At 38.6% G+C, this 26622-nt stretch overlaps 1 protein-coding gene across 2 annotated transcripts in view; it reads left to right on the plus strand.

Annotated features, from left to right (window-relative positions):
• The window catches only part of PIP4K2A (phosphatidylinositol-5-phosphate 4-kinase type 2 alpha), a 72979-nt gene that overhangs the window by 24321 nt on the left and 22036 nt on the right, over nucleotides 1-26622 (plus strand). For both annotated transcript variants that reach the window (XM_083377191.1, XM_083377192.1), the window contains exon 3: nucleotides 5388-5484. In XM_083377191.1, the coding sequence (XP_083233317.1) occupies nucleotides 5388-5484 (97 nt within the window). The remainder of the gene's footprint in view (nucleotides 1-5387; nucleotides 5485-26622) is intronic.

Below are 26622 nucleotides of genomic sequence, written 5' to 3' on the forward strand. Positions count from 1 at the left end.
TAGAGTAGAGTAGAGTAGAGTAGAGTAGAATAGAATAGAATAGAATAGAATAGAATAGAATAGAATAGAATAGAATAGAATAGAATAGAATAGAATAGAATAGAATAGAATAGAATAGAATAGAGCTGGAAGGGACCTTAGAGGTCTTCTAGTCCAGCCCCCTGCTCAAGCAGGAGAACCTGTACCATCTCTGACAGGTGATTGTCTAGTCCTTAAAAATTTCCTCTGACGGAGTGCCCACGATTTCTGCGGGTAAGCTGTTTCACTGGTTGATTGTACTCACTGTCAGAAAGTTTCTCCTTAATTCCAGGTTGTTTCTCTCCTTGTTCAATTTCCAATGATTGTTTCTCATCCTTCCCTCTGATGCTTTGGTGAACAACCTGACCCCCTCTGCCTTGTGGCAGCCCCTCAGATACTGGAATACTGCTATCATGTCTCCCCCTATTTCTCCTTTTCTTTAAACTAGCTAAACAGAAGTCCCGCAGCCATTCTTCATATGTTTTTGCCTCCAGGCCGTTGATCATCTTAGTTGCTCTTCTCTGAATTTTTTCCAAACTCTCAACATCTTTTTTGTGAAATAATAATAATAATAATAATAATAATAATAATAATAATAATAATAATAATAATAATAATAAAGTTGGAAGGGACCTTAGAGGTCATCTAGTCCAACCCCCTGCTCAGGCAGGAAACCCTATACCATTTTGGATAAATGGCTGTCCAGTCCCTTCTTAAAAACTTCCAGTGTTGGAGCATTCACAGCTTCTGGAGGCAGGTTGTTCCACTGGTTAATTGTTCTAACTGTCAGGAAGCTTTTCCTTAGTTCTAGGTTGCTTCTCTCCTTGATTAGTTTCCATCTATTGCTTCTTGTCCTGCCTTTGGGCGCTTTGGAAGACAGCTTTGGAGAATATGGTGACCAAAATTGGCTGCAGTATTCCAGGTGTGGTTTTACTAGGGCTTTGTAAAGCGGCACTAGTACTTTGCATGATGTTAATTCTATACCTCTGTTTATACAACCCAGGATTGTATTAGCTTTTGTGGTTGCTGCTGCACACTGCTAGCTCATAGTCAAGTGATCGTCCACCAGGACTCCAAGGTCCCTTTCACATTTTGTGTTTTTAAGCCAGGCCTCGCCCAATCTGTATTTGTGCCTTTGGTTTTTCCTGATTAAGTGTAAGATTTTGCTTTTCTCCACATTGAAACTCATTTTGTTGGATGGGGCCCATTGTTCGAATTTATCAAGATCTTTTTACATCCTTAGTTTGTCCTCTGGGATGTTGGCTACTCCTGACAGTTTGGTGTCATCTGCAAATTTGATGAATTCCCCTTCAATTCCCTCATCTAAGTCATTTATGAAGATACTGAAGAGTACTGGGCCTAAGACGGAACCCTGTGATACCCCACTGCTAACCTTTGTCCATGAGGATGTAGTCCCGTTGAGGACTACTCATTGAGTACATTTGTCAGCCAGCTACAGATCCATCTGATGGTGATGTTGTCTATTCCAGCTTTTTCTAGCTTACCAAGGAGTAGGTTGTGGTCTACTTTGTCAAATGCCTTACTGAAATCCAAGTATACTACATCCACTGCATTTCACTGATCTAGTTTAGTCACTTTATCAAAGAATGATATAAGATTGGTTTGGCATGATCTGTTTTTAACAAACCCGTGCTGGCTACTAGTTATGACTTTGTTTGCTTCTAGTTATTAGCAGATCTGTTTTTTGATTATCTTTTCTAGGATCTTCCTATGTATTGATGTTAAACTGATTGGTCTGTAGTTTCCTGGGTCTGTTGTTTTTCCTTTCTTGAAGATGGGGACCACATCAGCCCTTTTCCAATCCTCAGGTACTTCCCTGGTGCTCCAGGATTTATGAAAAATATGGTGCAATGGTTCTGAGATAACATATGCCAGCTTTTTCAGAACTCTGGGATGTAATCTGTAAGATCCCGGTGATTTATACTCGTCAAGGTCGGATAGGAATTCCCTTACCATTTTCTTGCTTATTTTAATTTTTGTTTCTAATATGTCTTTTGCAGTGTTTTTTCTGGTATGTTGGGCTATAGTTTCATCTTGTGTTAAGCAGCTCTGTTTTCTCCCTGTTGCCTGTAATTTCCTTGCCATCTTCTCTCTTTAGTGGGTCTACAATTTCCTTGACTTTTTTCTTGTTGTTAATATGTTGGAATATGTTCTCTTTAATTTAAGACAAGTTACACTGTTTTGGATGAGAGGAATGTGAAGGCAAAGGCACAGATAAAGGACTTGAATGATATGGGGAAAAGAAATGATATATCATCAGTCCAGCCTCTCTCCCTTTATAGAAATCAGCCAAACAACCAAAGATAGAAGAACACTTTGCAAGAAAAGGATCTTTTAAGTAAACAAATGCTCCTTTTATTTCAAACAAATCTGATGCCTTAGAATGGTATCTTCAAACAGAAGTAGAAAGACAACAGCTGTCAGAGCTTTCCTTATCTGTTAGGAAAAAACTAAATGGGAATCAGGACTCCCTCATGGACTCTCATTGTGTGTCACCCATTCCAAATAATTGCCACATCTACTAGCCTCAAGGAAAACAAAACAAGCTTAAAAATAAAAACCAAAATCAGGCTCCCTGAGAAAACGCAGTAGAGTTTATGGCAAAACAATACCTGTTCCCAACTCAAGCTGTGATCTTAATATCCAAACATTTCTCAGCAATAAAACATGGACAGAAGATGCTAAAATACAGTGTTGAGGCTTATATTCAAAAGCATGAAACTGGACTTTTCATGCTCATCAAGGCTGATACAATTGGTCCATCCTATCTGAGGAATGTTAAAGAGCAAGCAATTAAACAGTAAAATAATCTGACAAAATGTCACAGTATCCAAACATTTACTCTAACCTGACAAAATGAAGAGAATGGGCTTCACACATACTGAAGTTCCCCAGCTACAACAGAAGAATATTTCTAGTTGGTTTATGGCAGACATTACAAATCATTCTCAGTTGTTGTTTTTTTTTGAATAGCTAAAATATTGGAACTGGGATTCTAGGAGAGCAATAGTAATTTCTCTAGGCCAATTTCTTTATAGCCAAAACAGCCAGATAGAACTGTGTGCTGTTGAATAGCTCCCAACTGTCTTAAACCATAAGTGGATTCTTCTATCTTTCCAAGTGGATTCTTCTGTCTTTCAACCTACCATCCCATTAATGTCATTTCAGATGAAAGCACATTCAAATTTTGTCCATGGAGTCTTTTATGGAAAAAAAATCAATCTTTGTTCAATTCTATGTTGCCTATATCAAACAACCTTATTAAGTCAGTTTCCGGATGCTTACAGGGCAGCCACTGTACCACTCCCAGATTTGAGAAAGCAAGACCATGAGAATCAGATTTACTGAATGAACACTCTCCAGATATAAGTGAAGTTGGTCTTATCAATGCTTTTGGCTCCTTACCAAGGGCCAAACAAGATAATATGCTACACAAATTAGAAAATATGAGGAAACGTCTATGGAATACCATGGTCACAGCTGAGTCACTGATAGGCCTTGTTTCCCCTCAATGGAGAATGGAATGGTTAGAGTTCTCAAACACACCAAGACATGCAATTTAGTCTATAAGTAATAAGCAGAGGGCTAGAGGCAGACCTCTTGCCGATTCAATTGTTCAAGAGCAGCATACAACAAGAACTACCAATCCTCCAATCAGTATTGCTGAACAAGACATACAACACAAAATCTACTGGACTGTTCTAATTTCATTTTCGCAAAGCAAGATTCCCTGGAATAATTACAGAATTTGCATGAGACAAGCCAATGCTTAAGGGAAGCCTAGTTTTTTCCCACTGATTCTTCAGTTCAACACAACAATTTCAGGTCGTTGGCCTGCCAAAATAAAAATCAACCCATTTCACTGTTCTTGAATGGTGATGCAATTTCCTTGTTAACTTGGAATGTTGCTGGTTTGCACCATCAAAAAACCAAGCCCTTTTTGATTATCTATCACAGTGTTATATCCTTTTTTCTTCAGTAATCTTGGGCTACATCAGAGGCGGAGCTAGATGGCTACTGGACCAATTTTATTTTGGCTACCCCAAGTAATGCAGGGGGGAGACCCAAGGGTGGTATGGTGAATTTAGTCTGCATTGCAACTTAGGTGTCTCACTTGAAACCATAGGTACTGGTCCCTTTGCTTTCATCTAATCAAGTTGAAATTTTGTTTATTTTTTAATGTTTACATTCTTCCTTTTAAAACACACACTCAGAACAATGCCACTTGAGTGCACATAGAAAATTTTATCCTCACTTGTTTATATAAATGGCATCAATAATTAGTGAGGATTTAAACTCAAGGATGGGGTGAAATGATCACGCATTATTCCATCAATTTAAGATCTTCTATGAGGAGAATACCTTAGAGCAGCAGTCCCCAACATTTCCAGTTTGGCAGCCCGGCAGCAGACTGGGGGAATGTTTCTGTGTAAGTAGCAGGCGTGTGCACAGAAGCACACAGCTCCATTTGTGTGAGTGGCACTGCTCGTGATAGCACAAGCAGCCATCACTCACATGAGTGGAGCTGCTCCTGCAAGCACCCGCCACTTGCACGTATGGAGCTGTGTGTGCAATGCAACAGCCTGCTGCTTGTGTGAGTGGAGCTGGTCGTCAACATGTGCTTGCTTGCCTCTTGTGTGGCCTGGTTCTGAATGGGCTGTGGCCCAGTGGTGGACTGTGGCATGGGGGTTGGGTTTTCTTTGTACACAAGAGAATCTAAGGATTCGGAATTTAATTAGACAGGTTTAGGGGTCCAACAGATGACTGTTGTGTGGAGTTGTATATTCTTAAGAGCTCTGTGGAAAGGGATCACTTGGCAAAATACACTTTTGGGGAGGCAGGGAAGATTAGTTGTTTATTGAATTGTGTCATGTGATCTTTTAAAAAATGGTATGAAATGTTGTTAACCTTAAATTAGTTTGCAGCAAACAAACCAAGCCACATTTTGGAGGCTGAGATATGAAAAATAAAAACTGACTCGGTTAAAGGGGTGCACATAGATGAATAGGAGTTCCATCATTAATGAGTCCTCAAATGAGTCCTGCCTAATTTTGCTACCTTTTTACTACAGTCATTAAGCTAATGGGTTTCCCCTCATGAAGTTTGTTGGAAGCCAGCTGAAAAGGTTTGAAATGGTAATCTTGTGTCCCACTTGTCCAATTGTGCCAGGTTCTGAATTTTGATGGTATTACCTCAGGAATGCTGCAACAGTCATAAGTACAAGGGCTGATTGTAAATTATTCTTTCAGTACCATCATAACTTCAAATGGTCAATAAACAAATAGTTGCAAGTTAAGGACTACCTGTATATACAATTCCTCACACTGAGTATCAAATCTCTTTTTCAGAGAAAACATGCCAAGCCATTTCAAATTCAAAGAATATTGTCCAATGGTTTTTCGTAATTTGCGAGAGAGGTTTGGAATTGATGATCAGGACTTTCAGGTAAGCTGGTCATCATGTTAAATAAATCTTGATATTTGGGAGATGTCTGATTAGGTACTTTTGCTGGGAGAAAGGTAGGTGGAATGAAAGGTAAATGTCAATTTCCAGGTGTAAACTCAGCTGATAATTGTGAGATATATAAGATTATTTAATTCTTTCTGTATTTCACTAAGCCTTTGTGGTTCTAAACAATGAGTAGTGCATATAACATGTCATAGGTAAGAAGCCAGCTCTGCTGTGCAATGTGTTGGGCTCAAACGTTTATAATTTGCAGGCATTGTGTTCCTCTCAGTTGTGGAAGTGGTATGATTAAAAATAGAATTTCAAAGTAAATTTCAGAATATTCTCAAATACATTACAAGTGAACTTTTGGTATGAAACTAAAATGTAATGATTTACTCTTCCTTCCTTCCTTTCTGTTCTTTCTGCATTTTAGCTGCAGAGAAGACTCTCCTTTTGCTTTGCAATTCTTAAATTACCAGTGGGATTGCCACTTCCTCTAGTTTCATTATTAGCTAACAATGAACTGATAACTACTACAATTTTGTCATGCTGTGTTTATAATTGTCTTTACAAATAAATTGGGAGTTGTGACTGTATAAAAAAGATGTGGTCATGATAGATTTTCAAAGATGTTATCTAAAGATAAATGCAAATAAGTCGCCTAGTTTTGCATTACCTTTGGCAGTCCAAGTTTGGCTTAAACTTGTTTCTTAAGTATCTTTGACGTCTCATTGAGTGTCTGTTTGCATATACGTCAGGCTGGGTCATTAAAAAAAAGATTGAGCTCCTTTGTACATGTAATCTATGTAACAAACATTGGTTCCTTACCTCAAATCTCATGCTTGGAAAAACTTTCTGGAGCAGGTAGAATAGTGAGATTTCATTTGATATACACAGTGTCTTTTGTTCTAGGCAAAGGAGATTTCATTTGAAATCTGAGAGAAAAGGTAATTCATGTGAACTGAATTTACAGTGTTGCTTTTATATTAAGTCTCTAAAAAAATTAAAATATTCATTTGTATTACTTTTAAAATAATAACAGAAAAAGAAAAAGGCACAAAATAAATTATTTATGATAGGCATACATCATCAAAGAAAAATGCCTTGCAAATAATTCTAAAAAGTGACAAAAATGCAACAGAAAAAACAAAAAAGGAAGCCAAGTATGAAATATTGTTATAACAGTAAACATTCAATTCTATATATCAAATGCAAATATTTTGCAAAAATGTATATATTTCTAATACATTTACATAACTATTGTGCTTTTTCAATCCTATTTTATATTAATGAGTCAGATAATTGATTATGCTTATCCATACAAAGTCTGCGCCTACAGGCAATCTGCTCTTAGGTGGCCAGTGTAATGAGATCTTCGATCCATTGAATGAATGAGGGCATGCACTTATCTTTCCAGTGCTGCAGTATCAGTCTTTTAGCCATAGTAAGGACTTGCACGATCCATTCACATTGTCCAATTGTTCAGTTCCATGTACCATGGAATTAGAGAGAATATTATCCTCTGAAAATTGTATCTTTTGTCACAGTCATATTTATATACAGGCAGTCCTCCACTTATGACCATTAATATAACAATGGTTCAATTACGATGGCACTGAAAAAAGTGACTTAAAAACCATCTTCAAAATTATGTCCATCACACCACCCCTCTTGTCACATGGTTATGATTTATAGGCTTGACAATTGACTTAACTTTCACAACCAGTTGCAGTGCCATCCAGTTACATAACTGCAATTTGCAACCTCCCATCCAGCTTCCAACAAGCAGTCAGTGGGGGAGCCACATTCATTTAACAACCATATGATTTGTTTAACAACCGGGGTAAAATGGTTGTTGATGACTTGTTTTAACAACCACATTGCTCAACCACCAAAATTCCATTCTAAATTGTGGTCCAAAGTTGTGTATATACAGTCTGCTTTCTCCCATTGCAAAAGCATGTGTTTTAAAGAAGCATTGTTTGCTTGCTTGCTTGTTTATATACTACCTGTCTCATTGTTCAGAGTGAGTAGCTTATAATAGTATAAAAGCATAAATACAAAAACTTTAAAAATTAACAACAAAAATTAAAAGCAAGAACATGGATAGAATAGGAGTGGACTTTGTCACTCAGTGAGTAAGTGGTAATCAATAATTATCTGCAGGGCTTTTTTTCTCATAGAATGCTCAGAACGACGTTCTGGCACCTTTTTTTTTTGCAAAAAAAAAAAAAAAAGCTCCCTCTATTGGCTTTCCTAAGCCTATTGCAGGGCTAGGCAATCTTGGCTCTTTTTCAAGACTTGTGGACTTCAACTCCCAGAAATCCTGAGCCAGCCATGCTGAGGAGAAAGAGAGGTTTTCAAGCTGAGCCATGCTGGCTCAGGAATTCTGGCAGTTCAAAGTCCTTGAGTCATAAAAGAGCCAAGGTTGCCTACCCGTGCACTACAGGAGGACATTAAAATTATTTACAGGGTTACTTCTTTAGGAACTAAACATTTAGAATTTAAAACAGCTAATTCAAAAAAGCCAACAGGAAAGAACCTCACATTTTTCATCTGTTTCTATCTTTTGGAAGGTAAAATTAGATAACAAAATAATTTATTTCCTATGTTAACATCTCTGCAATGAAATCAATAAAGGTAACAGGAAAGAAATGAGAAACATTTTTCTCAATGTAATATGTCTAATTTAGCTGATGCTAGAAAAAAAAATAGTATCTTTTGTACATACTCTTGAAAACTATTTTGAATCTAACCATCTATTACAACTAAACCACTTTAAATTAAACAATTCTTAAGAATGAAATATTCTTAATTTGGACTTTAGTTTTACTGTTTGGACTGTTGTGTGTTTTGAAAAATAGATTATTTAGAAAATAATAATAATAATAATAATAATAATAATAATAATAATAATAATAATAATAATAATAATAATAATAATTTGGAAGGGACCTTGGAGGTCATCTAGTCCAACCCCCTACTAAGGCAGGAAACCCTATACCATTTCAGACAAATGGCTGTCGAGTCTCTCTTAAAAACTTCCAGTGTTGGAGCATTCACCACTTCTGGAGGCAGGTTGTTCCACTGGTTAGTTGTTCTAACTGTCAGTAAGTTTCTCCTTAGTTCTAGGTTGCTTCTCTCCTTGACTAGTTTCCATCCATTGCTTCTTGTCCTGCTTTCAGGTGCTTTGGAGAATAGCTTGACTCCCTCTTCTTTGTGGCAGCCCCTGAGATATTGGAACACTGCTATCATGTCACCCCTCACCCTTCTCTTCATTAAACTACACAAACCCAATTCCAGCAACTGTTCCCTATATGTTTTAGCCTCCAGTCCCCCAATCATCTTTGTTCTCTGTACTCTTTCTAGAGTCTTGACATCTTTTTTACATCGTGGTGACCAAAACTGGATGCAGTATTCCAGGTGTGGCCTTACCAAGGCATTGTAAAGTGGTATTAGTACTTCACGTGAATTTGATTCTATCCCTCTGTTAATGCAGCCTAGCACTGTGTTGGCTTTTTTGGCAGCTGCAGCACACTGTTGGCTCATATTTAAGTGATTGTCCACTAGGACTCCGAGATCTCTCTCACAGTTACTACTATCGAGCAAGGTACCCTCTATACCAGGGGTCAACAACCTAAAAAAGGAAAAGAGCCACTGGGAACCGGTTCCATCACAAATTTAAAAAAGTGGGAGCCGCGTGCGTGTGTCCATGCACGCGCATGCGCAAAAAACGTTTTGTGCATGCGCAAAATGGTTTTTTGCGCAGATGCACGCAGTTGCCATTTTTTTAAAAGTGAGATGGAACCGGTTCCCGGTTGCCCGACGGCAACGGCCCGTCTGCAAAGCTGCCGCTTTCGGCAGCTTCGCAGATGGGCTGCGGCAGCTTCCTCAAACAGCGGCGCCCCTGCCCCTTCGCGCGGAGGTACGCGCGCACCTCTCCAAAGGTTTGGTGAGGTGCGCGCGCACCTCCGGTCGTTCGGAGAGGTGCGCGCACACCTCTCGGAATGGGCAGGGGCGCCACTCTTTGAGGAAGCTGCCGCGGCCCGTCTGCAAAGCTGCCGAAAGCGGCAGCTTTGCAGACGGGCCGCGGCAGCTTCCTCAAAGAACGGCACTGCTGCCCCTTCGCGCGGAGGTACGCGCGCACCTCTCCAAAGGTTTGGGGAGGTACGCGCGCACCTCCGGTCGTTCGGAGAGGTGCGCGCGCACCTCTTGGAATGGGCAGGGGCGCCGCTCTTCGAGAAAGCTACCGTGGGCCGTCTGCAAAGCTGCCGCTTTCGGCAGCTTTGCAGACGGGCCGCGGCAGCTTCCTCGAAGAGCGGCGCTGCTGCCCCTTCGCGCGGAGGTACGCGCGCACCTCTCCGCCCATTCGGGGAGGTGCGCGCGCACCACTGCCCGTTCGAAGAGGTGTGCGCGCACCGGGCGGCTGGGAGCCGCAGGAGACGGCTCAAAGAGCTGCATGCGGCTCCGGAGCCGCGGGTTGCCGACCCATGCTCTATACTATACCTGTTCATTTGATTTTTCCTGCCTAAATGTAGAACCTTACTTTTTTCACAATTGAATTTCATTTTTTTTTAATCCCATTTATATCCCGCCCTTCTCCGAAGACTCAGGGCGGCTTACAATTTAAGCACAAACCAATGTGCTTAGCAATAGCCTTCATTCTATGTATATGCCTGCTTATTAGGGCTTTTGCCCCCCCCAAGCGGCATTATTACAAAGTCAGCTTATTGCCCCCAACAATCTGGGTCCTCATTTTACCTACCTCAGAAGGATGGAAGGCTGAGTCAACCTTGAGCCTGGTGGGATGCGAACCTGCACTAATTACAGGCAGCTGGTGTTACTTAAGGAGGCATTAGCCCACTGCTCCACCAAGGCTCATTTTGTTAGATAGTGCCCAGTGTTCGAGTCTGTCCAGATCCTCCTGTATCTTAAGCCTATCTTCTGGAGTATTGGCTATTCCTGCCAGCTTGGTGTCATCTGCAAATTTGATGAGTTCCCCATCTATTCCCTCATCCAAATCGTTGATGAAGATGTTGAAGAGCACTGGGCTCAGAACAGAGCCCTGGGGCACCGCACTACACACTTCCTTCCATGGAGATGCAGTTCCATTGAGGACCACACGCTGAGTACGGCCTGTCAGCCAGCTACGAATCCATCTGGTGGTGATGCTATCTAACCTACATTTTCTATCTTATCAAGTAGTAGGTTGTGATCTACTTTATCAAATGCCTTACTGAAGTCCAAGTAAATTATATCTACAGCATTCCTCTGGTCCAGTAGTTTTGTCACTTGGTCAAAGAATGCAATAAGGTTTGTCTGGCACGATTTGTTTTTGACAAACCCATGTTGGCTTTTAGTGATAACTTTGTTCGCATCAAGGTGTTCACTGATTTATTGTTTGATTATCTTTTCCAGAATCTTCCCAGGTATTGAGGTCAGGCTGATAGGCCTGTAGTTTCCTGGATCTATTTTTTTCCCTTTTTTGAATATGGGAACTACATCAGCTCTCTTCCAGTCCTCTGGTAGTTCCCCATTGCTCCAGGATCTTTAAAAAATATAGTTAATTGGTTCTGAGATCATGTCTGCCAGTTCCTTGAGAACCTTGGGGTGTAATCCATCTTGTCCTGGTGATTTGAACTCATCTAGGCTGGACAGGTGCTCGCTTACCATTTTCTTGCCTATTTTAACTTGCGTTTCTATTCTGTTTTTTATGGTACTGGTTTTGGTAGGTTGGACTGTTTTTTCCCTTTGTGTAAAGACAGATGCAAAAAATGAGTTAAATAGTTCTGCTTTCTCCCTGTCACTGTCTTGCCACTTTCCCCCACTAATGGACCAATCATTTCCTTAACCTTTTTCTTGTTTCTTATATGTTGAAAGAAGCTTTTTTTTGTTATTTTTGACTTTGGTCGCAAGCCTTAGTTCATTTTGAGCCTTAGCTTCCCTCACTTCATCTTTGCAGGCACGGGTTGTTTGCTGATATTCTGCCTTAGTTATGTGCCCCTCTTTCCACTTCTTATACTTGTCCTTTTTATCTTTCAGTTTATCAGAGTTTTTTGTATGCAACCATGCTGGTTTCTTTTGAACGCTGTTATTTTTCTTCTTTGTTGGTATTGTTATGCAGGGACACAGCTAAAGCTTTGGGTTTATGGTTCACAGCTCTTACCCTGCCAGATCCCACAGTTGTCCACACTGCCCTTCTCCTGCAGGATCTTTGCGGTAGAGGGGGCTGATAGCGTGGAGGCTCAGTAGAGTAGGAGGGCTGAACTGAACACCTGATTTCTGCCTGAAGAGCACAGATTACAGACCCTAGATGAATAATCTGTCTTTGTAGACTAGTAATTTGTGTACATATAGGACAGTTTCCCAGTTTGAAAAGAGTGCTGCGAAAGACAGCTGCAAAACAAGTGTTGCACTGAACTAAGCCAGACATGCTGAGATGAAAGGAATCTCAGATGCACTTGCCCTGAATATACCACCACTATTTTTGATTTTGTTATATGATTCGTGCGCCGTTAGGCACGCAGGCCGCTACTGTGCCCCTCCACCCACTTCTCCTTAACTCACAGTTTTGTAGCTTTTCCAAGCAGCCTCTGGCAGTTTAAAAGCAAAGAGGGTCCAATCAGCAAGGACTTAGCTACTGTGCCCCTCCACCCACTTCTGCTTAACTCACAGTTTATGTTGCATTTCAGTCTTTAAATAATTAACCTAGTATATACATAACAATATGTGATGTTTTCCATGGTGAGCTTAACATCAATAACATTTATTAAAAAGGCTAAAATAATTTCTGGTGGTATTATCTGTACATTAAAATTTTGTTTAGTCACAATCTTTCACTTTTCACATTCTGGACAAGCAGTGGTCATGTATTCTAGCAAAAGATGTTACATATGTGCATAAGTGTAGTCAGTAGCATATGCCTTTTTAAAAATTATCAAACATGCAAAGAAACAAAAATAAGTCCAAAATATCTATATTACATCCAGAAATGCCAACTTTGCAACCAATATTTCTCATCCATAACTATGGCACCCTAAGGATACCTGCATACATGCAAATGCTTCTCTGGGAAGCAGCAGGGATTGCTTTTTCCTTCCAGTAACATATACCTAAAACCAGTTTATTGCATTTGGCAATTGTACTAAAAAAATCTCATTGTCAACCAATATAATTCATTTAATTTGAAATCAAGTGAAAAATTGATTTAAATTATTTTATTAAAACAAATTAATGGCAATTCTTTTATAAGAAGTTGCCTCAAACAAAATGAGTTTGACATGCCTGCTCTAGATAGTTGAATGCTCCAAAATAAATTCTAGACCAGGCCTGTACATGCAGCCTACCAAGCACCCTTGGACAGAGCACAGACTTTTTTTAAAATAAAATCACTACCACTGCCCTGAAAGTCATGTTGCTTAGTGCCTCCATGGCTTACCATGACCACAAGCTCCATGGCTTACCATGACCACAAGCTCCAACAATGTAGATGCTCCTCTAGTCACCAAATCACAAAGATTTTTAATTCATCAGTGTGGGCCTTTCCCTTCTACAAGTTGCACAGACCTCTTCTAGATTTTCCTCTTGCCTTTCTGAGTTAACTCCCTGGTCTGTCATTGAGCAAGAATTGACTTTGTAGGGAAGCATATTATCATTTGATATATATTTAACATATGTTCTACCTTTATTTACCAATTATATAATATTTGTATGCAATCCACATGGCAAGGTTTGGGGCAACTTACAATAGAAAAATATATATTTTTAAAATCATAAGATTAAAACATAAAAGCAGGGCTTTTTTCTCATAGAACGCTCAGAATGGCATTCCAGCACCTTTTTTTGCACACACACACATACACAAAAAGCTTTTGCACAAGCTATGCTACTCCCTCTATTGGCTTTCAAAAGCCTATTGGTTTTCGAAAGCCAATAGGAATTGCTGCTGAGGGCACCAAAAGACCTGGCCGGCAAACGTTGCACCAGCAAGTTGTCTGCAGCAAAGGTGAGTAGGCAGGAACTTTGCATCCCTCCCTGCTGCCCAACGACACCATCTCAAGTGGGTAAGTAAGAGAGGACAAGGAGTGGGAGGTGGGTTCTGCGGAGTCCATATGCACTCCTTCCTTGTACTCACCCATGTCAGCCAGGCCAGTGGCCTACTTGGTGCTGGATCTGTGCCACCATCGCCTTGCCCTGCATGCCTAAGTGGCTGTCCTGCATTGCCTGGGCTGCCCCGCCTCTGCCGCCCGCCCCACACAGCCCCGCCATATAGAGCGGGCCCTGCTCCCACAGCACCAGCCGTGCCGGATCTGGCCCCGGGGGGCAGCCCATCACCAACACCTCTCGCACCTGTGACCGCAGCAGCGCTGCCCCCCTGCCCCCCCCACCTCCTGCGCCTGCCAAGATGAGAGTTCCAGCACCTTTTTTTTTTAGAAAAAAAGCACTGATTATCTGTATTAAATCTTCAACAAAATGCTATCTTAGGTAATTCTTTTCTATATAAACATTGTGGAGTCATATGAACTGAATTTATGATGTTTTCTTTATGTGAAGTCTGACTGTTGTTCAATTTGACCCAGTATTAATCTTTCTGATCACCAGCTGCTCCTGTCCTTTTCAACCAGAGATGCCAGAAGGTTTTGCCTTTGAGTAGCTAGGTTGGGTTTGCCACTCAGATTTTCTCTATACTCATTTTTTAAATGATAACTTTGATTTTAAATACTTGAGAAACTGTGCCTTGGGAATTACCAAACCTAATTTAATTGTCAGCTATACTTTTAGCATAGAACAGTGCAGGGCAAACATGAGCAAAATGACAGATTTCCCAGGTTGCTTAATAAACCATGTCAATGTAATTAAAACAACTGCTCTCCCCAGATGTCTTTGGAATCTCAATATATAATTCTTGATAAGTTGTTCCAGACATGATGGGTTCTTAAATTGCAGTTCAAGGATAATCTGTGGCCATTGCCCTCAAATGGAAATTCATTTTGTTCAAGTACTTGAAACTTTGTGGTCACAAAATGCAGAATAGTGCTGTTACTGATATTTTCATTTACACTTCCTTTTTAATAGTTTAAATTCTGTAAATTGTCACATTTAATTTCTATATTAGGACATCTATTCTAAGTAGGTAATGACTAGTTTTATTCTGTTCATTTGTAAATCACAAATACTTGAAGCAGCATTCTTGGGTTTCCCACCCCTATATTTTCTGAAGATATTGCAGGCTGTTAATTATTCAAATGTTTACATGAACTGAAAAGGCTATGTGATTTTGATTTGAGCTGATTAATGTATTTTCAGACTACTGAGGGACCTAATCAATAGCTGTCAGAGTGCTGTCATAAAACTAGGACAGTCATTAGTAGAAGACTATGACCTTTCTCAAGCAAAAGGCTTCCTGGATATAATCAGTATGCTTACAAATAATGTATCATTTGGAAACAAGTTGTTTTGCCCAGCAATCTGCATTTCTAGTCTCAGTATTTAGAATCATTCTTCAACCTTTTTTTTATAGTATTGACAATTCTACCTTCTGGATTTTTACTACTTCTGGATTTTTTTAATCTCTCATAGTCAAGAGTGCAATTCTCTTTCAAGTCCTGAGTAACAAATTTGTTCATGGGAGGAGAGGGTTAAAAAGGTCACATTCTCTGAATATTTTGCAAGTCAAGTGGGCTAAACTGCTTCTCTCCATCTACTATATCTTTATGAAAGCAGACAACTGACTGATGTCTTTTAGCATTTTAAAATCTTCCAAAAAAACAGGGCCGATTCCAGTTTTATTATATTATCCCTTTCCTACTCACCCACCCCCAATCAGGCTCTTTGCAGTTAGGCAGGATTACAATGCCACTTAGCTTCTTCAACGGCCATTCCTTAGGGATGATGGCAGTGATGGGAATTATCAGGAAAGAAGAAATTGAAAAGTTTTATATTATACAGGTAGTCCCCAATTTAAAACAATTCATTTAGTGACCATTCAAAGTTACCACGGCACTGGGAAAAGTGACTTACAACTGGTTTTCATTCTTATGACTATTGAAGCATCACCATGGTCATGTGATCAAAATTTGGGTACTTGGTGACTGGTTGGTGTTTATGACTGTTGCACTGTCCTGGGGTCATATGATCACCATTTGTAACCTTTCCAGCTGGCTTCCAACAGGTCAGTAGGGGCAACCAGATTTGCTTAACAACCACCTGATTCACTTAACAACTGCAGTTATTTACTTAACAACTGTGGCAAAAAGGTTGTAAAATGGAGCAAAACTCACTTAACAATTACTTAGCAATGGAAATTTTGGTCTCAATTATGATCATAAATTGAGGATTACGGTACCTGTAAGAGGGTTACTCAGTTTCTGTCTCCCCACTGCATGGCCTTTCCCCCCACCCCTATCATATCCTAATTTATTGTTTTTATTTATAAAGAACACTGAGGGTTTTTAAATTGAGAATGGCTTTTATTATTGCACATGGTGGTTTTATCCATCTCCAGAAATATTTTACTCTGCTTTACTTTATTATTGCACAGTTATAGTGATATATCTCAGAATCCCTAACTTGGGTGGTCAACAGCAGTGCTATCTGGAATCTCCTAGAGTTGTAGTAGTACCTCAGGTTGGAATTGAGAAAACTAGATTTGGAAAAAAAATGATTTCACATATTTTCAGGCTTTAGTGCCTTCATTTTATCTTTCTAGGGGATTGATCAGTTTATGACTCCAGGAGATCCTATTTGCTGTTACAACCCTCAAAGACCATAGATAATCTTTTACATGACAAAATTATGCACTTGTGCCTTAAAATATCAGATTCATATTTTGGGTTTGGGGATGTGTAATGAAGTTCCAGTAAGGCAATTGAGTAGCAAAATTTTATTCATTCTGACTTTTCTATCTTTGACCTCTGTTTTGTTTTTTTAAAAAAAAAATAGTTTTGTTGAAAGCCCTTTTAATATCAACTGTTAGCATATAAGCCAGCATACTGATTGAATAGGTTACATGCTTGCGTAAAAATATTTTCATTTTCTGAAAAATTAAGAATTATAATTTAATGATTAATATACCAGTAAGAGGTAGAAAAGATTGGAGATTAGAAGAAGCTAATTAAATTGACCTTTAAATCCTTCCTGCTCTCTTGGAGGTTAGTACTAATTCCTAAACACCTATGGTGCAGATAGATTTCAAAGGAAAAAAGTTGCCATTGCTTTCGTTTATCCATTCCTTTTACTGAGAATGTATTAACATAGCACATTACGTAGGAGGACCTTTATCCTATCTGTCTGAAAAGCCAGAATAAGTAGGAATTATGCAAATTAATGAGGAATATCTGATATTACTCATTAAAAAAATTATCTTGAATTTTAGCTACCCTACTATATTGTTATTTGGAGTTATTGTCTCACATTCAAATTTGGTAACTATTTTTCTTGTAATTTTATCAGCTAGTCAGTGTCTTTTATGCTGACACTTGGCCTATCTGTTTCTCAGTATTCTTTTTCCCCTAATCTGCAATGCTTTCTATTTGAGTCAGTGTTTGCTTAGTCCATGAGTTGGTTACGTGTCTTCCATGGACAGTTTATTTGCAGTCTCTGGAATTCCCTTTTGTCAAAAAGGAATGGTAAGGGGTTTTCCAGTTTTTGAGCTGGGATCCCCCCTCCCTAAAAATTAAAGTAAACTCACATTATTTAAAATACAAATTCCTCCTCAACAAATGGAAAATCTCAGCCTTGACCACTTTGTATTATTTTGCCACTTATTACTGGCACTCCAAAGTGTCAAATGCAGTCTTTGTTAAAGGTTACTTTAACCTTAAGATGTCCTAGAAGTCTTTTTGCTTTCTTCCTCTCTAATTACTAAAATCCTTTTCTTCTTGTTTGGGCCAATTGCTCCAGCTGTTGTTTCTGCTTTCATTTGTCCTTGCTTTCCCATAGAAGTAGTAGGACTTGGAATACATTGGTTTTTGGGGCTTCCATGCAATCTGTCAGCAAATAATGTTTTGATTACTGTTATTGAATGATTATTTGTAAAGGTATGGATCATTTTGTTTGATCTTAATAAAGGTGTGTATTGCTGGAGATTATAATTTGAAAGTAAGAACAGCTTGATAATTGTAGCAATGGGCTAATTTAAAAATAACTATATAAAGTGCTTGATGAAATTAAATTTAAATACACCTTATCTAAGAACTGATAGGTAATCCCGTACAAGCTACCTGTGTACTTTAATGTTTTTTTCCTGTTTTTTTAGTAACAGGACTTTAGAACTTTAGTAAACTGCAATAATTCTGATGTGAAGCTGTTCTGGTTAACACATGAGCAAGCCCATTGTATTTATTGCTGCATCTTTTGTCAGTCACAAGCACTGGTCACACAAGCCCAAGAAAATAAGCAGTTGAGTTCAGGAGTGTTGAGACCTTGAAAGTTTAGATAATAATTCACATAAGTTTAAATAATACTTCACTCCATTGGTTATATCCTATAAATAGCTGAAAATAAACTCATATTTGTGCTTATAATATGGTGATCAGAGTGGCGAATAGTACTTCTTTGACATTGTTGGATCATCCCAGTATCCTTGTTGAGGCTGACCCACCTCTCTTCCAGGCTGTTATAAGTGGCAGTAGAGTGGTATGAGAATTCTGGACAATATTTCACCAGTAATAATATTTAAATTCAATCAAATTTTGATCCATTTAGGGAGAATCTAGAGAAAACAGTGACAGAACTTGACATGTTAAGTGGGATATTTTTCATCCTGTAAATATTGAGGAAATGGATAAGATGCTTTGTAGTATGTATAGCACTGCTTGTGAATTGTACCCCAATTTGAACTGAATTCTTCAGCAGTTTGTTTTTTAGCTGGATTAGAGAGAGATTGTCAACTTTTTGTTAGAAGAAGGTATGCTGTAGTACCAAATGCCTTGAAAGAGGAGGTATCACACACACTCTTCCTAAAAAGGCTTCTCTTAGAATCCGAATAGGTTAGGGAACTACCATTCAATGTTTAGCCTTCTCTTTGGGAGAAGGTGGTAGAAAGTTACTGTTAGCTATAAAGGACCGTTGAGGAAGCAAGTTATTCAGACATTTTTAAGTCAGGGTTCAGATGTTGGCATGGGATGGAATCTGTATTGGTCATATTAGTGGATGAACTGAGGAGGCACATAGGTGTAGGGAGTGTGCTACTTCTGATCTTCTTAGGATCTCTCAACAGTATTCAGTGTCTAGGGCAGGCATGTCAAACTCAAGGCCCATGGGCTAGATCTGGCCCATGATGTGTTTAGATCTGGCCTACAAGCAGACTACTAGGAGGAGGTGATTGAGTAGTTACCTTCTTGTTTCTTTGGATGTCTTGTCAGTGGTAGCAGCGCTAGCAAAGGACTGGACAGCAGGACCCTCTCCAATGCATGGAGTTGTGCAGCAGCAATAACCTCGGGGCAAGTGGACAACAGTCTATGACAACTTACAGAGGCCAGGTGGGTGTGACTGGCTAGGTGTGGCCAAGTAGATGCAGCTGGCCCGACCCTACTGACTCAGGATAGCTGGGTCAGCATGAAACAAATTGCATAAGCTAACTCAACTTGGGGACAATTTGGCACCCCACAAGTCCTGGCCTCCCCAAACTGTCAGCAGCCAAATGCATGCGGGCATGCACACTCACACACACCGCATTCCAAGTTTGGGGGCTTTTATCCACAGAGGAAGGAAAGGTCCTTCTCCTCAAGCCCAGTCATGATTGGCAGCTTTCCAGTTCAGATGTGGATAAAAGTTTTCAAACTTGGAATGGTGTGTGCATGCAGCATGCCAAAGGAGATGTTCTTCTCCCAGTCCGAGACACCTGAGCATTGGCGTTTCCCTGCCTGCTGCCCCCTCCCAACAAAGCAGGAGGCAGAGGGCAATGCTGCTGCATGTGGAAGTTCAGAGTCAAACTTCTGCCTTGACAAATCTCTGGACAACAAGAAGAGGAGGAAGGGGATCCACACTCCCTGGTCCTGCACGAGGGAAGCTGGGAGTCCTTTCGAGAAGGATGCTGGCTTGTTGGGGCAGCCTTCCTTCACACAGCTCACCACCACCCCTCCATCTCTCCAGAGATATTTGTAATTCAATCAAGTACTTTGGCATGCTGGGCTTCCAGTTTGTGTGCTCGGCGCTTCTGGATGTTCAGCAAGAGTCCGCTCCCTGCCGTCCGATCTTTCTTTTTTGGAGGACCCTGAAAAGGGTCAAAAATTGCCCTGGAGGGGCGACTACCGTGAGGAGGCCCTCCTTGTGATCACGGAAGAGTGGCAGCCCTCCGCTTGAATCTGGAGCAGCTCCTTTGGCCCGAAGAAGAAGAGACCGGCCATGAAGATGGCTGATCATTAAGCCGCTCCCTGCCGAAAGCCAAAAGCACTACCTAGCACTAAGAAGCAATGTGGAGGAACTGGGTGAGACTTTACTTTTCTTATTCCCCTAATCACCTTCCTGTGAAACCTTTTTTAAAATTGCCTCCCCCTCCTTTGAAAAAACGGCGATTATATACTTGGGGAACAAATTTTAAAGCCTTTAAAGCCTTAAAAGAAAATCAAGTAATTCAGCAAAGAAATTAAGCAATTTTATCTCTACTTACTAAAAAGCTCCTATTTTTTGGTGGGGATCTACTATTTTCTCTTTAAGCGGTGAATTAAGGGGAAAAAATATGGACTAATGCTACAAAAGTTCTATGTTAATTTGGAAAAAAATTTACATCGCATTCCATATGCTATTGATGACATCTTGTGGCGAAACTTGGTACAGCAAGTAAATTTTTTCTCTACTGTGAGAGCTGACTGAATAACAGGGCTGTCCTTGACATCATTTTTAAAGATAACTGTGGGAACACCTGGCACTGAAAACAACTCTTTTGGAGGTGGATAATCGTTGACTCTTATTACAATAGCCTCCATGGAAGATTTAGCTGCAAACAACAATGAAATAGATGAATACATCCCACCACTTAACTACAAACTGGTACTGGACACGATTTTGGCAATGACAGAGCAAACTAAAGCCAAACTGCAAGAAAGATCTGACAATTTAAAGCCACCAAATCAAACTATGACCTTAAATGAGGAACTGATAATCCAAAAGCAAATAGAAGAAGTGGAAACTAACACTAAAATAGGAGACTTCAAAGAACAACAAACGCAACCTACAGAGAACCCTAAAGTCCAAATTTCAATGTTAACTACAAAACTTACAACTCAAAAAGCAATAGCACCCAAAGAAAACAACATTAAGAGTGAAGACATTAAAGGCCTTCAAATACACTATATTGAGAATTCAGCTATCAAATGACAACCACAACACTAGCTACTACTTTCTACCTAACCTAGATGGAATTGGAAGAAGAAAAAGACCTGACTGATCTAATGACAACTATATTACATCAATCATCAAAAACTGAACTCTTAAAGCAAAACTTCATTGGTTACAAAGGAGACATTTTCTTTCCAAAACTGACATTTGGATGCTTTCCCTGGATTCAAATAAGGGGTATAGGAAGAAAGGGAGATACGTTTGAGAATCTAAAGATGCCAAAAGGGAAGCCTGATTGGCACAAAAGGAAGGCAAGAGTTAGATTTAAAAAATTGAACTTGTTTCTTCTTTGGGATTCCTAAGGATAGAGTTTAAAAATATCTCTTAATGAATTAAGGGGAATCTCTAAAAATATAATTGATTTTTCATTTAGGTTTTAGATCTGTAAGGGAAAACAAAATCAAACTTCTAAAATACAATTATGAACCATATTATAGAATTTGGAATGATATAACGAAATGTAGTATTTTAACAATTGATGAATGGTTAAGACGACATACAGAATATATTAGTTGTAATGATATAGACAGAAACTCATCTTGTATTTAACTTTTAAAGTAAAGTTGGTTATTAGAATAGATATATTAGATCTTTAAAGGAAAGCAGAATTAAGCTTTTAGAAGATAATTTTGAACTATACTATAGAATCTACAATCTTATAACAAAAGATAGCATTTTAATGTTGAATGGTTAAAAAAATATTTTTCTAATAATTGGTGATTTGTTAAGATGAAAACTAGACTTTACTGATAAAACATAAGAATGTTTTGTAATGAACTATGTAAGTTTTGTAGACAAGAGAATTATTTTTTATTGAAATAGGGAATTGTGGGTTACCCAAAAATTAAGCTTTCTTTTTTATATTATAGGCTACTTTAGAGTAGTTTATTGCAATTAAGTAAAACTTAAAAACAGGATATTGATATGCATTAGTGAAAATATATTGAAAATTCTGTTAATGGACTAGGTCACAACTAGAAATGTATTAATTTGATTATTTTGATTACGTGATAACTAATCAGAGAGGGAATCCTTGTTGATGCAACCTGAACTATTTACAAACAACTGGTTATTTGTTGCTTTGACTACCCAACCACCGTATTGCTTCACAAATACATGTATATGTAAATATTAAAAAATCAATAAAACTTGTATTAAAAAAAAGAACTTTGGCATGCTGCACACATGTGCAGACACACAGAGACACCATTCCAAGCCTGGAGAGTTTTATTCACATCTGAGTTGGCAAGCTGCCAATCATGTCTGGATTTGGGGAGAAGGAACCTCTCCTTCCTCTGTGGATAAAAGTCCCCCCAAACTTGGAATGTGTATGTGTGTGTGTTCACATGCACACGGCCAAGTATTTACTTAACTTGGAAGAAAATGATACCATTTCATTGAAGTATGAAACAGTGGCTGACGTGTTCTCTACCCCTTCTTCTCTCCCTTCTACCCCTTCTGTGAGTCATGAAAGAACCAGTATCATTAATTGAATATCCCATCCTTACTTCTTTATGTATTAGATTTCTATTCTAGTTATCCACAATTAGTTCAAGAGGACAGGCCAGCAGTCATTCTCCAGGGTTTTCCACAAGAATCCTGGGAGTTTAGGTTCCAAGATCACCCAAGTAGTCCATGGTTGAAACTAGACTTGACCCTGGATCTCCTCAGGCTTAACCCACCAGTTTAACTATCACATCAAATTCATATGGTCCAAATTTCAACTTTTGAGTTGCTTTGCTTTTGCCAATATACTAATATTGAAGGAACTTATTATTGTATATAATATTCCGAAAAGTCTTATTCCAGTGCAGAAATAAAGAACTATATCATCACACAGAGAGAAAAGAAATGTAATGGAAATCTATAAATGCTATAAAGTAGCCTGGAGCCAAACTCATTAAAAGACAAGTAGGATCTGCTTGGAGCATAGGACTCAGGTTCATTTCCAAGTTCACTGTTCAACATCATTTAAAATGTATCAGTAAATTAAACTTCCTTTCTAATGATTTTTTTTATCAAAATAAGCTTTTTATCACTAAGATTAAGAAACAGTTCCTTTGGAACATCTCTGTTTAATTTCACGATATAGCCAAACCAATGTGCAATTGTGTGATAGCTTCCTAAAATGAAAAATTTTGCAAACAATAATTCTTGAACTCTTTCTATTCAAGAGTTAGAATCCCAGAATTTGCTGTAGTAACAGATTTTTAACTTTGGCTCCTGATAAACTTCCTGAAATGGGGTAAAATACTTTCCTTCTTGTTAATCCTATTTCTTAGCAAATATATTGTATGTAATAGTGGAAGGCATTGGCAGATTTTCCTACAGAACTTACAGAAATGTTAATTAAAATAAGCCTCATCCCATTTTATGTACTGCAAGGCTTAGCAAACCTGAAGCCAAATTCTGATTTGCCCTGTTCTAGTGAACAATCCATATGCCTTTAGCTACATGAAACAGCTTCTTAGCCAGCTGGTTTGGGATGTCTCAGAAGAGTAGCAAATGATTAGTTAATTTTTTAATTGTATTTTTATACTGAGGGAATATTGCCTGTGGAGATTTCTGAAGTGCCAAAATAATTTATCAGTCTTGGGTACCATGACAGAATGTCTTAAGTCTTTTCATGCATTTCCTTTTAATTGCATCTTTTATCTTTACACGTCTAAAATCCCAGTCATCTTGAACTATATTCCAGTCAAGTAACAAGTGGCACTCATATACCAAATATTTGAGGATTTTACCGGAAGAATAAAGCTACTTTTATTTATCTGTAAAAACTGAAGTTTAACTACCAGTGAACATCTATTATGTCTATTCCGGATTTTCAGACTTACAAGAAAACACTTGAGGAATCAGGCAAAGTGGGTGGCCTTCAGATTTTTGCCACAATAGGACATTTAAATCAAGTATGTAATTCAGATATCTAAGCCTCGGGGTTCGTAATATATTTAATAAGTCTTAGAAGTTACTAAAGATGACATTTGTTGATTCTAAATGTCAAAAGTTATATAGAAGTACTCTGCAGTAGAAACAATTATATATAAAAATAAAAATGAATTTTGTACAGATTTTATCTTTCAGTTTGAAATTGCTTAATGCAGAATGTTTTTCCCTATTTAATGGAATGTTACCTCACAAGGTGAAGGGAAACTCTGAGTGACTCCTTTTGACAGCTGATGTAGCAACTGTTTATTGATAGATGGACTTTAAATCATGTGTATCTATTTATATGTTAACTAAAATAGTATTTTTCCAATGTGATGATTGTCACATGGTTCTCACAGCAACTCCCAGCAACCCCAGCCAATAATATGCAGGTGGAAGAAAGCAGATCTGAAAGACTATGGTTGAACACTGATTCTATATTAAATAAAATAGAGCATATTAATGTAAAAAGATATCAGACAATAAATTTTTGAATAGATTAATTGGAGACAAAAGATTTTACTACTTTAATGATATACTACAAAAGTTAACTATTCAAATATATTAGCAAAAATAATAAACTCCTGATTAAAAACTGGTTGGAATTCTCAAGATAAAATACTGCTTATTTCAGATCAGGATAATCAGCTAACATATTAAATATTATTTTACCCAAAGCGATTTCTCTATGTCTCAGATACCCTTTAATTAGAACAGGGTCCCCAACCCCTGGGCTGGGGCCCACTACTGGGTCGCGACCTATTTGAAACCAGGCCACGGGAGAAACAGACAAGAGTAGGTGCATGAAGCTTCACTTGCACGAGCGGAGGGTCCTTGTACTTGCCCACAAAGTTCTATTCGCACAAATGGAACTTCACACGGGAGCACCCTCCACTCGTGCAAGTGCAGTTACGTCCATGAGCCCAAGCGTGCTCCACTCAAGTACCTTCTGCTCGGGCAAGTGAGTGGGTGTGAGTGCAAGCACCCTCCAGTTGCACACAGAGCTGCTTTTGCACAAGTGGAGCGTGTGCTTGTGCACCGTGTGCAAAAATGAAGCTATACGCCAGGCCCGCCACCATGCTGGAAAGGTTGTAGACTGCTTGATTAGAGTTAACGGTTAATGTTGATACGATCACACTTTGATGAGCATGATTTAATAACATATGCTCTTACTGATATTGTTTAGTACTTCTACTATTTTTGTGGCAGAAATATGGACTTTTAGACAAAAAAGTGGTTTCCTGTTTTGTTTTGTTCTTGAAAGACCTAGAAAATGGAAATGTTATCAAGAATGCAATTTTGGCTACAGCTGAATTTTCCTAATCTAATTCACATGTCTTTTTTTCTGAAAGCCAATCCTCATCTCCGTTCTGTTTTTAATACAAAATGAGGAAAGGAGTAAAAGAAAACTGCTCTTCTGTACCATAGCCAGAGGAAACAAGAAAACAGCTATACATGGAAAAACTGCTGCTTCAAGGAGAGAAAAAGCCTCCCAAAACTCCTTTCTGTAATATTCTGGCCTTCTGAGCCGGATCCTGGCATTGGATCAGCACCCCATCTCCGTTTTAAAATAATGATGCCATAAATCTGCTCATCTTCTTCAGTTCCAGAATAGATCAAAAATAGCTACACTGAGCTTTGGGAAGTTATTGCACATACAAATGTTGTAGATACATGAAATGTAGAATGATTCCACATTTAAAAAGTCCAGATTAATTTATATAAAAACTAGTAAAATATTTTTTAAAAGCTGCATTAAATCTCAAAATTTAAACACAGAAACATTAGATCTTAGAGCCCAGAGGTTGTACAGGACATTGTTTACTTAATGCCTAAAAGAAGGAAGGAAGGAAAGGAAGGAAGGAAGGAAGGAAGGAAGGAAGGAAGGAAGGAAGGAAGGAAGGAAGAGAGAGAGAGAGAGACAGAGAGAGAGAGAGAGAAAGAAAGAAAGGAAGGAAGGAAGGAAAGAGAAAGAAAGAGAAAGAAAGAAAGAAAGAAAGAAAGAAAGAAAAGAAAGAAAAAGAAAGAAAGAAAGAAGGAATTAACAAAAAATTCAAAGTCAAGTTATTTTGCCCCTGCTGTGAAAAATAAATTGGAATCTGGCATATTATCTTAAAAAGGATCAAAATGTTCAAAAAGGTTGATATGGCAATAGATGCAATAGACATTGTATCTTGGAGATGTATGTATATATGTATGTATGTATATCTTAATGCAGTTTGCTGCCAATTTAATACTAATTTTCAGAATAAACTGAGATAAGCACATTTCAGGGGCACTTTAATCAAGCAATGTAAGTGTCTAGAACCATATTATATTTATATGGAAACTTTCATCTTACAGAATGCCTATGCATTTGCTCATCTATCATTTTTTCTGTTTATAGAAGAATAAATGTTACATTTCAGTTTGTATTATGTCTGAGGAGGAAAAGGCTTCTAACTATTATTAGCAGGTTATGGGCTGGATGGCAGGCTAGCGTGTTTCAGTTATATTCCTCTTTTTTCCTCATTATTAATTCAATAATAATAATAATAATAATAATAATAAGAAGAAGAAGAAGAAGAAGAAGTTGGAAGGGACCTTGGAGGTCATCTAGTCCAACCCCCTGCTCAGGCAGGAAACCCTATACCATTTCAGACAAATGGCTGGCCAGTCTCTTCTTAAAAACTTCCAGTGTTGGAGCATTCACCACTTCTGGAGGCAGGTTGTTCCACTGGTTAGTTGTTCTAACTGTCAGTAAGTTTCTCCTTAGTTCTAGGTTGCTTCTCTCCTTGACTAGTTTCCATCCGTTGCTTCTTGTCCTGCCTTCAGGTGCTTTGGAGAATAGCTTGACTCCCTCTTCTTTGTGGTAAAGATATTGAAACA

This window comes from Vipera ursinii (assembly GCF_947247035.1).
Source record: "Vipera ursinii genome assembly, chromosome: Z".
Taxonomy (NCBI): Eukaryota; Metazoa; Chordata; class Lepidosauria; order Squamata; family Viperidae; genus Vipera; species Vipera ursinii.